Here is a 13,928-nt window from a genome sequence, read left to right as displayed (position 1 = left end):
CAACCTGTTCTGTCTGGTTAACAGCTCCTAGCAGTAATTTCACCGGCTTGTCAAGGCCAAAGCAGACACTCACACTGCATACTCGTTTGTGCCCAGCCCCCAGAAGGCAGAGGGGTCCATGAGCTGGCTGAAAATCTTTGAACTCTCCAGCTCATCTCCACAGCTGTTTCTTCTGTGTTCCTACCTCTGTGCACAGTGTATGATCTTGACTGTCAAACTGAGGAACTGGTCAGAGGAGATCTTATCAAGAGAGAAGAACAGACAGTGAAAGCAGAGACTAAAACCACAAGGTCACCCTCAAACACAGGTGTTTAGAAAAAGTGTGACAGTACTTGACAGAAATTCAATTCAGTTTTTAAGAAAGTTGGCATCAGAATTTTAAGCACTGTCACTTCTGCTAAACAGCTCTGTTTGCAACAAAGAGCAAAGACAAAAAGATCAGTTACAACGGCTGGTTTCTTTTGCATTTGTTTGGAAAAATCCTTACTAACCCTTTTGCTGTACATAGCAGACAGACACAGCCAGTGGAACACTGGACCTCAAATGCCATTTGGAACATGGAATACTGGATCGTACAGGGAAGGACATGATCTTCCATCTGAAGAATGAGAGCTGCAGCTAACACTCATCTATACTGGTTCACCTAAATAGAATAAACAATTATGTGAATATAAGAACTTTTAAACTGCTTCAGACTCTGTGTAAGAAAAATTGTCAGATCCACACATATTCAGCATGTTGCATTTATCCCAGTTAATTTAACCACAGAATCAAAGGCAGATATCCATATACTGAGTCACGTAATAGGATCATCCACTGCAGAGACCTGACACCATCATTCTTTTTATGTACACCTAATCAGCACATCTGAGCCCTGTACTGTCAGGTTAGATTGCTGAAGGTACTTAAGTTATCTGGGATAAATATAGTTCAGTTATCTCTAAACTACATGGCAAGCACAGCAAACATACCTCAAGAACCTCACTACTTCTTTAGGTTTTGACCCAATCTATTGCTGGAAGCAATTATCAAATTCCCTTATGATTAAAAAGCTTCATAATTTCTTCCTGCCCTTCTCGTACCCCCAAAAGACAACAATCTTCCCAGAATGAATGAACAAAACCTATTTCTTCAAAGATTTTCCTTAAATTTACAGAGTAAAACTTTAAACAGGATTTAGATAAAAATGGTTCAAAAACATGTGGGACAAGGAGACCCACCAATGGGGGTGGTACCCAAGTGATCCCACTGGCTTCATTGGAGTCTGTTCTTCATAAATTAAATCTGTGCATTTTATAAACTCTTGTTATCTCCACTGCTACATATGCAGAACTGAAAAATAGGGAGATTATGATCTGTGCAGAGAATCAGACATAGCTGGGAGGGAAATGGAGATAACAAAAGTATTTTGGGGCCTCCTTGGAAATTTTGCAATACCATAAACCCTGTAATTGAAATGGATAGCTACATTTGCTGGTTAATAGTTAACAAGCTAGAATGCTTCTCTAAATCACCATCCAGAAACGTTTTGAAAGTGAGGGATTGGACAGTTTATTTAATATGTTAAGCAGGAGAAAAATCTGGCCAATAAGGCAGAGTCTGTAATGCCTCAAAGAGAGACTACATGCATGAATAAAAGAGGAAGACTGTCCTTCTCTAAAAACACAGGACTGAGTGGTAAGTTAAATTATCTTGAATAAGGTAAATTTGATAATTTATGTGTAATGATAGAATGCTAAATGCAAAATTTATGGTAAATAACAGTCGAGACACTCCTGGAAATGAACTGTGAAAAAAAAAAAAAAAAAAAAAAAAAGAAAAAAAAAAGGTATTGTTTTCAAGAACAGCAGAAAGGTAAGAGACTTTTCTTTTTCTAGCCAAGCAATACTATTAAGGAAATAGGACACTGAAATTACAGGTGACAAAAGATTTGGTTTTGCTCCTTCATGCCTGAAGATGAAATACTTCCTTACAATTTTAAAAAGCTGAAGGAAGCAGAACACTGTGATGAGAAATGTATAATAATGATAACAATAATAATACAGATAATCCAAAAACAGCAGAAGTAACAGAACTTAAATTAATGTAACATTGCTGTGGGTTTTATAAAGCATTAAATAGGAAAACCAACATAAATATGAAGGGGTTATAAAGTGGTATCATTTATCAGGTTACAGCAGAATATCGTCTATAGCTGATGGAAGAAGGGAGGAAATATGCCTTAGCTATATCTCATACTGAAGCCGGAGGACATCTGATTATCAGCTCTTCAAATTATAGTTTTGATATGTGTTTTTTAGACAAAATGTACCTTGCCAAGTTGTAAATATTGATGCAGTATTTTATCTTTCAGTGCTAGTGCCAAATGTATTTTACAAAATCATAGATTGGAAGAAATCTCTTGAGGTCATCTAGTCCAAGATCTTGCTGAAAGCACAATATTTAAAGAAAATTCTTCTAATAGGCTTATTACCCTGATTTTCAGTTCACATATTCCTTTATACTGATATATTTTGCTTCTAAAACTTTCTGCTATTATGTACACTTGCAAATTTTCCATGTCTGTCTAAGCATGCTTTTAGTCAGTTTTAGTCCATTTCAGCAGACCTGGACTCCTATTGAATTATACAGGTCTATAAAGTTACACCTCTGTATTTCTTCAGAAGAATTTTACTAGACATATGCATTGCCATTGTTTCCAATATCATTTCAATATCTCAAAATGCGATGCATGCCATTCCAGTGCCATGTAGGCCATCCCACAAGTTGCTGCAGAGATACTTAACCCTTCAAAGGCCTATATTTAAGCCCTATATTTAAGTACCCCTTTCATTCCTGGGGTTTTTATTTGCTTGTTTGTTTTTTGAGGGGTCTGTCTGGAAAAGTAGAGGTGGGAAGCAGATAGTACATCTATCATATGTTATGGGCTGCCATTCAGAGTGACCTAGACAAACAGGCTCACAGGAATTTCATGGCATTCGACAAGGACAAATGTGAATCCTGCACCTGGGACAGACCAGCCTCCTGCAACATACAGGATGGGGCCTCACTGGCAGGCAGCAGCTCTCCTGGAAGGGACCTGCTGAGCCATACACTACAGAGGAGTCAGCAACATGCTCTGGGAGCAATGAAAGCAGTGTCCTGGGCAATATTAGCAGGACCATAACTAATAGACCAAAGTGATCATTACCCTCTGTTCAGCACCCATCAGATTACACCTGGAAAGACCCAGGCTCTTTACTGAGGTGAGAGATGATGGCCATAAAGCAACAGGTGGATGGTTCTAACTGGGTATACATGAAAACAATCACTGCAAGGACAATTAAATATTAGAATATCTGCCATGACAGGTTGTGGAATCTGTCCTTGGAGGACAGAACTGAGAGACCTGACTGATGAAAGTCCTAAGCAACCTGATTTGTATTCAGTGTTCAATCTGCTTTGAGCAGGAGGTTGGACTAGATAAACTCCTAAGCTTCCATCCAATATGCATGATTTTATGACTTGCTACAGCTTCATTCACATTGTCTTAAAGGGTGATTCAAGAGTAAAGTCTAAAACAGTGTAAAATTCTAGGAAGCTTTCAATGCCTATGACTACTGATATTTCTCAATAATTAATACTTCACCATAGACTTTTATTTCATCCATTTAGTTTAGAAAACCCAATGTTATTTTTGGATATGTTCCGTTGTTGATTTATTCCTTTATATGACATTAATTTTATTTACATAAAACAGTAATGTTTTGCTATACATTAATTGCCTGCTCATAAACTGTCACTGTCCTGGAACTACTGAAAACTTGAAGGCTAACTTTTGCAATTAATTTCAAATCATATATTTCATTCAAGCTTTTCAGGACAATTTACTTCTAGGCTAGGGTAGAAATATACAAGATAACTTAGTACTTAAGTGGAACATAAACAGTAAATGGATGTCATGGAGTCCTGTGCATCCCTCATATTACCCACACCTTCATTGCCTTCATTTAAATGTAGAGTTATTAAGAGAAATATCATATTTGAAATACAGTTGTAGGTACTTAAAAGCTGATCTATAGCCCATTTTATTTAGACAGAAAAATCCTCACAAACTCAGTCTTTCACTTAATTACTTGTTATTCAACATGTCATAGGATGACTGTCTCACAGATATTTGGCAGGGCAGGGAGTGGGGAGCTATTGTCAGAAAATTTATTTAACTGTGCAAGTTAACATTTTTTTTATTATTACTATTATATCTTTTTTATTATTATTATTTTATGGCAGAGCCATAGAAGACAAATTTAGGAAGACTGCTTAGGGAGTTCAAGAAATATTTCTCAGAACTTCATTAATTTAGGAGCAAAGACTTCATATGCAACAGCACTAGAACCTTTGCTGTAGCTACAGTAGCACTAGCTGCAGCCCCAGAAGACCAAAAGGATCAGTGACTTAAGACTGTATCATCCCTGAAGATGTCAATGAATAATTCTCCAAATGTATTCTTGGATACAAATGCTAATCGGTTTCAAGTTAACATAATTAATGAAAGTCGTGACAACAACGAAGCATCCCAAGAGGATGTGGGCTCCGACCCACCACATTATGAAGAAACATCTTTTACTGACGAAGCACACAACAAACTGAGAATCAGTTACAGACCAGGAAAAAGAGAATTATATGACAACTTCCTTCAAAGAGGGGAAAAAACAGAAGCTAGTTTACATCCCTATGATACTCACAATAAAATGTATTATCTACAAACTTTTGGCCATAACACAATGGATCCAGTTCCTAAAATTGATTATTATAGAAACACTGGCAGTGTCAGTGGGAATAAGCTCAACAGACCAAGCTTATTAGAAATTCATGAACAACTTGCAAAGGTAAGTGGAAAGGAAAGATACAATTTTTCTCTGTTCCATTTCCAGGCTGTTAATTCTGTTTATTAATATGAGAAAGTCCTTAAATTCATGGACCTTGCCCAAGAGAGAAAATACAACTAATCACTTTCCATATTTTCTTCAGTAGCTACAGTATGTTTTCTGCCCTGTATCCTGCTCAAAGCAAAGATTTTCATTAAAAGATGATAGTAATGTACTTGATTATCAGAACATCATAGCTTAATCTTACCTAGAAGTATAAAACTACTGAATTACTTCTGTTTCATTTAGGAGTTAGGGCGGTAGATGATAAATATCAACTCATAATTTAACCAAATTACACAAAACACATTTATTCCAAATTTAAATTTAACATCAATTCAAAACTAAGTTTCACAGATTCCTGCTGTATTCATCAAAATATATCTATATATCAATAGCTATTATAAAAAGTATTGCGTGCAATAAAAGCAATTTCAAATAATCAGAAATCAAAGCACTACCTGTTTATTGCAGTAACAAACCATTCAAATAGCAAGAAAGAGAACAAGAGTGTTGGGGTTGAAAGTGTTTGCCCTGAAGAGGGACAGGAGACAACAATTTCCAGGTATTGATTCAGTGAATTTAGTCCTTCATGCTCATTATAACAATGAGTTTGGAAAGAATCTGAAGAGTCTTTTGAATGACCATGCTTAAAGTATTTATGGAAGAATAAGGTGGCTGAATTGCTTCTAATATATCATGCAGAAGAGATGTTTAGACTTTTCTCATATCCATGTAAAATACACTTACAAAACACACAGAGAAAATTACTGAACAGGAAAACAACTACCTAATTTGTCTTTGAAGAATTTTCTAGGGCTCAGTTTCTTCTCTCCCCTTCTGAGTGGTTCTACAATACAGGAGTTTATTACTGATACATATGCCCAATGGATTTAATGGGGAAAAAAAGAACCTCCCCCTTAGAGGACTCTGCCTGCTTGTGCTATTTCTTCCACATAGACACTACAGTAAATGAATAATGGAATACCAAAAACATGCAATTTAGTGTGATAAACCTCACTTTTGTCACCCTCTATATCTATATACCCAAAGAAAACACATTGGTCAGGTATAATCTTCATGGTTTGCACATTTAAAACTTCCACTGCAAATAATTTGGTAAGCTAACAACCTTAAGTATCAAATATCAGATTTTCACTAACTTGTGTGTTACTGCCTCAGCAAAATTCACCTATTTATAGACCTTTTAATGCTTGACTTTTGTACGTGGAGGAATGATCTCCATGCAAAATAATAATGCAAAATAATGTGGAAAAATGCAATGAAAACTTTTGGATGATAAGAACAACTAGATTAAGCAGTTTGAAACAATTAAACTGTTAAAAAAACTACTGCAAAACATTACTGGAATAATACAGTACTGAACTGACTTTGGTAAAGTTATAGCCTCTTTCACCTTATCCACAATAACAAGTTCTCCATAATAAGCAAAGTTCTCCATAAAAAGCAAAGGAGAGACACAGGGTACACCCACTTACTGAACTAAAATCAATCCTTTTTTGAGTTTGTTTTGTACACTTGTGAGGCAGGGCTGGAAAGAGAGAGATCACCTTTGTATTCAAATTCAGACTGAAAGTGTTAAGTGCAGGAAAAACAAACAGACAAACAAACAAAAAATAGAGAAAACATGCTGTCATTGCCATTGCACTGTTTTACATAATTCTGAGGATCAGACTAACATCTGATTTTTGTTCAAGATGTTGTTCAAACTCCAGTTCTCTGTAGATACACCTGTCCTAAGAAGGATCAATAGAAAGTAAAGAAGTCAAGCAAAAAAAAAAAAAAAAAGCCATTAGGAAAATTAAGACCTGATTCTTTAGTATCTGATCAGAACATCTTCCTAGTTTGGGCCTGACTTAAATTTATATTATAACTTTAAACTTTAAATGAAGGTCTCCACATACCTGCTTAAAATGGTTCACATAGAAAAGAGAAGCAGGTTACCTGAGTAATTGTTTATATTTCCATGACTGCAAAGTAGATGTGAAAAGGGGAGAATATGAATTTGGTAGCCCTACTCCTTTTCAGATGTGTAAGCTGCTACTCAAGGGACTAAACATATTTCCATGTTCCAAAGAAAATTCCTATTATAGAAATAATTTACATTGATGGTGGTCAGAGAGAAGAAAACTAGTGTATTTTGGCTTTGAACATAATGCTAAATGAACATATACTAAACATTAGCATATTAAGGAATTTTCAGTTTTGACCATTACTTTTTTTTTTTTTTTTTTTTTTTCTGTTGCATATCTCATTTGGTCAAGAAGATTGATTTGTTTGTTTTAAACACAATTAGATAAATTGCTTGAGATTTGTTAAGATTTAGTGAAGACTAAAAAGGCATCAACTTCCATCCCAGAATACAATGAAGGGAAAATTGCTGACTGTTAGGGAAGAGAAAAGAGCCTAATCTTGTGCCTCTCCAACTATAAAAGGGAATGTCAGAGGTAATGGGATTTTTGTTATGCTGGCAACCTGCTGTGCCCTTACATGTGTTGTGGCCCTGGTCTGGGAACCACTGCCCACAGCACTCCATCATTAGCATGGCTGGAGTCCACTCCTGGCTGTCCCCTGGACTTACTCTGTGACCTTGGACTAATTACTTCTATCTACACACCTTCACCATGTTTTCAAGCTAGTTCTGAACAGGATAGTTCCCAAATTAGAATAAATTCAGCAGCTGCCAGGCTAAAAAGTACAGGGATACTGTCTCAGCTTCTGAAAACAGTGCCAGAACTAGTAGGTACTATCTAGAAGTACCACCCTAGCTTTTGCATATCCAAGTGCTTTGTGGTCTTTCATACAGTCCTGCCTTAAATTTCCAGACAGATTCCATAAAACCCAATTTTCTGACATGCGCTAGGAGTTGAAAAGCACCACTGAAAGATGCAATCAAATGCAATTTAGACATTCCAAAGAATAAACAAATGCGAGAACAGCAAGTAGTAGATTAGTAGAGAAGGCATTAAGATAGTATGAAAAAGCTGAGCTCCTATCTGCAGGTGAAAGCAGTATGTGCAGCAGAACCCATGTGCAGCAGGCTCTCTAGCCACCCTTAAGTTAGGGATGTAATGCCCCAGTGTGTGTGTGTGAGGGGGATAGACTGATATCCCAAGATACAAATCTGCAGAAGATGTTTTATTCCTTTTTTTTAAACACTAAAATCTGGATTTACCACACTATAATCCAAGGCAATCTCCTCCCTCCACAGATTTTTTGTAACTCAAATTGCTGAAGACAACTGCCTTTTCAAAGCCCATTGCCAGATTCTGATAAGAAATGACATATATTTGTCTTCAGATTTCTAAACATCACATAAGTTTTCCCACTGTGCTTTGATGCTGGCTTAACATCAGAAGATAAGTATTAATATTTAATACATTTTTAATATGCAATTTTTCAAATGTCAGAATGTAAGCCAGGCTGAAAGGAACTTCAAATATCCAGTTCCCACGCTGCTGGAGTCAAATGTGTGTCATCTTTTAGCAAGATGTGTCAGGCTTTGCACACATTAAGCCACAAAACACCAATTAAATCCCTAAAAAATAGTCTAAGTGCTATTTCACAGCTTATAGCTGGTGATAATTACTTGGGCTTAGTATTTACCTTACATAAGAAATCATGTAACCTTTCTTCCTCTTGGCTATTCAACACATTTGTTATGAAGACTTGATGACCTCATCATCTTTATCTCCAGGAGAGACAAAGGCTAGACTTCTGAAAAAAGAGAGGAAATTTTTATTTTATTTTAAATAAAATTTTAAAATTTAATAAATTTTTTTAAAGGGGTTAAATTCTGATTTTGGTAGCTTTTTAAACTATTCTGTCACTTTTACTCCACATCCTTAATGCATGAGTAGCGCAGGTACAGCTGCTTGGTAAATAACAAATCATTGACTAGAGCACACCAATTTAAAATGCATTTAAAATGCATTTATGGAAGGTTTAAGACCATAATTTATGAAAATGGCATGTGATAGCTCAAATTAATTCAAAGTATTAATGAAACAACTTGTTTCAAGTACAAACACTGAACCCTTTAATTTTTTGCCTTTGAAGCTCTAACCACTGTACATGCAAATAAGCAAAAAAAAAAAAAAAAAAAAAAAAAAAAAAGGTATTCTGATAATCTTCCTTAACTCATTTTAATTGTTTTTTTTGTATTTAGAGCAAACAGAGCCATTATTATTTTCGGGTGAGAATTGTTAAACATATCTAAGCATTTCAGGAGCTCAAAGTCACAGGTTTTCAATAGCTTTTGTATTCCCATCACAGGCACCAACTTGAAGTTATGCCAAAATGCATTATCCAGTCACTTATTTCAATTGTGAACATAATCCTAAATTTATTGTGTCAAAGGCATTCTAAAATTTTACATCACAGGAGCTAGAGACCCCTTCCATGAGAAGGGAGATCAAACATTATTGTAATTATCATATACAATTAGTTGTTATGCCGATATTGTATTCTATTTTCTGAGTATGTGGACAAAAAACAGAAAGAGATTTGAAGCTTAAGCAGTATCTAGAAACCTCATATGTTTCACAGAATCACAGATGTTTTCCCTCCTTGACTTGTTTAGTTAATGTGGAAACCTCTTCACCCTCCTCCAAACCCTAAACATCTGATTCCTCTCCTGAAGGGACACACACTCCTGACCCTCTGCCTAGCTAAGATAATGTACATACCCCCTCCTGAGTCATTTTGCACAGGACCCAGACAACACTTGGCAACAGTTAACCAAATTCCAACTCAGTGCAAAATCAGTCAGAACTTTGTATAAAAAAATTAAAACAAACAAACCAGCAATGACAGCAAGTGTAAACCTCAGCACTGTGATTAATTCCCATTAAAACCACAGGAAACATATTGTGGTGCTAAACTGAACTGAAGAGATAAAATACAGATACAGGTCTGTAACTGGATGGGAATGATCCAAAATTCTGGGCTATTTATTATAATTACATAACAAGTATGCCAATTCTTAATCTTATCTACTACAGTTAAGCTAGAGCTGAATAAACCACAGAAAGGGTTATTAATTTACTGCATTATTTATTGAATTTCACAAGTATTTTTCTGACTGCTTTCAAGAATATGCCAGTGTCTCAAGAATATTTGCTGTTGGAATTACGTTTGTACATTAGCCAATGAAAAATACCAGAGTTCATCACATAACTTATTTGCCATGCTGCACTCAACTAGGTCTCTTCACCAGTAAGCAATTCTCTCTATATAATTATGATGATTCGTAAATTGTTGCAGCAGCACATGGAGGCCAATCATGAGGCCCTCATTACTTTAGGTGCTCTACCAACATATCAACACAACATATATGTTGAATACAGTTTAGGCTAAAAATAAAAAAAGAAAAGTATCAGATAACAATGTATTTACTCTGTTTAAGTGATTCTTTGATTCTTTCATTTTTTCTTGCTGCTAGCAAGCCCACCTGTTGATGCTTGGTGTCAGAAGAGTATTGCACTCTACTCTAGAAACAGTAAAACTTGATCTTCTTTGGAATTCCTTCTTCCATGTCCCTCTTATACAACCAGGTGTCCTCTGCTTGATACAATAATGTGTTTGTTTTCTGTGTGATCCTTCAGAACATAGCCGTGAGCACCAGCTCAGTGGAAAGAGTGGCTAATGGAGAAAGCACTGCTGGAGATGAGACAACAGCTAGCAAGGAAGAAGAAAACAAAACAGGACTTGTCAAGTTTGGATGGGTGAAGGGTGTGCTGGTGAGAAACTTATCTACATTTCAAAAAAAAAAGAAAAGAGAAGAATAAAATTTAAGATTAGTTCTGCAATACTAAGCTTTGTTAAGAAGTAAGAGAGGGAGATGGACTTGAGGGATGTTTGGGGTGCTTTCAAGAATCCCACAAAGCACACTATCATGCTTCTGATTAGCACTATTTTCAGTGTTACGCTAATGCAGAATTGTTTGTTTAAAACCTAGGTAAGATGTATGCTCAATATCTGGGGTGTGATGCTTTTTATTCGACTTTCCTGGATTGTAGGTCAAGCAGGAATTGGTATGTATCGTATTTAATATCATTTTCAACAGTGAAAGGGATAAAGAGGATAAACTATACACAATCACAATTAATATATAATCTGAGATGTGCATTTGCATGTTGCACTAAATCGTGTTTTCAAATGCTTGCCAAGGTAAAATATGTTAATCCTCCAAACTATTGGAATTTTCCAGACTTCCAGCCAAATTACTGCTTAGAGGCACAGATCTGTTAACTGTGCATATGATCATCACATTTGAATAATTCTGAGCTTTGGTAAAATTTGTATTTAGATCCTGTAACAGATGTAAACTATGTGACTTGGGCCAATTTCTAATATGTGTGTAGAGAGTTAACCTTTAAGAGTTTGCACTTTGCTTATCTGTGAATCCCAAACCTTGTCGTCTGCATATTAAAAACAACACTTCTTCACACTTCTCTGCAAAGATGAAAACAGAACTGGAAGGAGGTCTCATTTCATCACAATTTTAACTATAGCAAAGCACTACATACTAGTGTACGATGAAACACTAAGTTATTAAAACTCTGCTACAGCTTTCATATAAGTAAGCATATTTCATAGTGTATTGTGTTTTTGCCTCTTCACTGTGTATTTTCATTAATCCAATTCTTAAATCCCAGTCCCTGGGATGCTGGGCCCCACACACTCCATGCAGCATGTTGTTAAGCATTCAGTGAAACCAAGGCTCACACTACATGGACCTCTAGCAGCTGGAAGCACCTCAGGAAGGTGTAACATATCAGTAGCTGTTGTGTGGTCCAAGTTCATTTTTTTTCGCTGCTGCTGTAGAGAAACAGAAATGTGAACTGCAACGGCAGTGTCACTGTGTTACATGTTCATAAGTAAAATGGGTCCATAAGCTTTAACTGGCACCCAGACATCACGAAAAGCAGCAATTCAAAAGGTTGTTGACAAATATTTCACTTTGTATTCTCACAGAACAGAAATACTAGGTAGACATGAGCTGGAGTCCAAACTCTGATCTCTGGGCCTCTACTCTCCCCATCTTGGATAAAACTCAGTGCCCAAATTCAGACTGAATATCAATATAATTCACAGCCTTGTTAATGGCTGAAATGAAACACTGAGTAGAAACATCTCCAAAATTTTGCATGGCTGAAGTGTAATTTCCAGCAAAATACAGTAACTTCACAGAAGTTCTTCTTGAGCAAGACTGAGCTTTAAAAAAACAGATACAAATAAAATGCTCATTAATAAAAAAAAAAAATCAGCCACAAAATTACAGGCACAGGTAGGAAAAAAACCAAACACACAAAACACCACCAAACAATAAATGTTCCACAACTAAGCGGAAGAACTTGAGCTACTTTTGCAGCACTCTATGCATGGCTCTAGCACTGTGCCTGACAAAGGGGTGCTTGCTGACTTTATGATGCATACCAAATAAGAGCGTACAGCCCAGGGCACTCATAAGTATATGCCTTGCCATGAAAATTCTGCATCTTAATATTGCCAAGGCTTTGCTCTAGGGTTTCATGCAAAATTAGTTTTTAAGGGCAGTTTAGTAACTTATTGAGATCATCAAGAAGTATTACTTTGTTTTGAGGTGTGAGAATAGCCATAGGCAAGAGTAATTCATTTTAGAACAACTTTCTTAGCAGCCATATGCCTAGGTTTCAATCTAAACTTTAATCAGATTTTAGCATTAATTTGCACCAAGATCAGTAACAACCTTTCTGCTTTCACATTTGATTTTACCATTTTAATTCATTGATAAGCAGATCCTCCTTTCTTAGGCTTTATTGCTTTGCTATTGCTTTTTAAAATTGCATGTCTTATGTAAGGAGGTTAGCCTTTCTTCTGAAAACGAGACATCGAATTCCATTTCAATAATTTCTCAATGTATTTTCTGAATGTCTTGTAAACAATGAGTTTAAGTCTCTAGTCAAGTTGCCTAAAGAGAACAGTGATGGAAGTTCATCATCATGAAAGCTTTGGGATTTCACTTGGTACTGCTACTAATGTGGAAATCAAATGAGTTAAACCACCATTTGCACACCATTTATATCCCCATCATTAGAGGGCCAAAGAGAGGAAAAAAAAATATATATATATTTCCAAATCCTGCTGTCTTGGGCAAAAACTCTGAGAGGATAAAAAAACAAGGTACAGTGTTTATCAACAACCCGGATAAAAAGGACAGGCTGGTTTTGATAAGGTTTGAGGTCCAAAACCAGTCTGGCATTTTGACCTAACATTTGGGGACTCTCTCCAAAGTCAGTATTTGTACCTATACATGGAGTGGTTAATCAATGGCAGGGAAAAACACCAAGTTTATGTTAACTGAAAATTTGGCTCCATATATTACAATTATGTTATACTAGGTTATATATTACAATCATGTTTTGGTTGGATTACTTGATTTACTTTATGCACTTTTCTTCTTAAATGTTTGTTGTTGTTGTTGTTTTTAAATAACATTAAGGCCTCCCCTAGCAGATATTACTCATCAAATTAGCAAAATATCTGACCTTACTTAGCATATACGTATTTACAATATGACTTGTGAAATCTAATAGAAAATTCCAGAAAAACACTCCTCAGGATACATGTGTACTTGACAAATAATTTTAAAACAGGTTTAAGAATAATGTGTCTGACATTCAAGTTAAGAATTAACAGCTGATTAAAAGCCCTATTCAGCCACTTTTGGGGCATAAAATTTAGAGTTCAACAAGGCCCTTCTATGCAGCATGTAATCGTAGCTAACCAGAAAGAATGACCATTTACACTTTTATTTTTGTTTTATGCGGACCATGTACAAAATAAATACATGACTTGTTATGGAAACAGTTCAGAAATTAATAGGATAAACATTATTTATTATAGGCTCAAATCACTTTAAATATCCTATGCTACATTATATATCATTTATATCTCTTGCATTATGTTGTTCTTAAAGGATTGTGATAACATGGTTCTAATTCAAGCAGCAAAAAA

General features: G+C 35.8%; 1 protein-coding gene across 7 annotated transcripts in view; it reads left to right on the top strand.

Moving 5' to 3' along the window:
* The first annotated feature begins 1,537 nt into the window (after positions 1-1,537).
* Positions 1,538-13,928, top strand: part of SLC12A1 (solute carrier family 12 member 1) — a 51,778-nt gene continuing 39,387 nt past the window's right edge. For 3 of the 7 annotated variants that reach the window (XM_068695986.1, XM_068695987.1, XM_068695983.1), the window contains exons 1-4: positions 1,538-1,677; positions 4,270-4,868; positions 10,535-10,669; positions 10,888-10,963. In XM_068695986.1, the coding sequence (XP_068552087.1) occupies positions 4,458-4,868; positions 10,535-10,669; positions 10,888-10,963 (622 nt within the window). In that variant the 5' untranslated portion in view covers positions 1,538-1,677; positions 4,270-4,457. The other 4 variants (XM_068695988.1, XM_068695989.1, XM_068695985.1 and 1 more) reach the window with 2 other exon arrangements.

The sequence above is a fragment of the Anas acuta genome, chromosome 12 (genome assembly GCF_963932015.1).
Source record: "Anas acuta chromosome 12, bAnaAcu1.1, whole genome shotgun sequence".
NCBI classification, from domain to species: Eukaryota; Metazoa; Chordata; class Aves; order Anseriformes; family Anatidae; genus Anas; species Anas acuta.
This window is presented reverse-complemented; position numbering and strand designations above follow the sequence as displayed.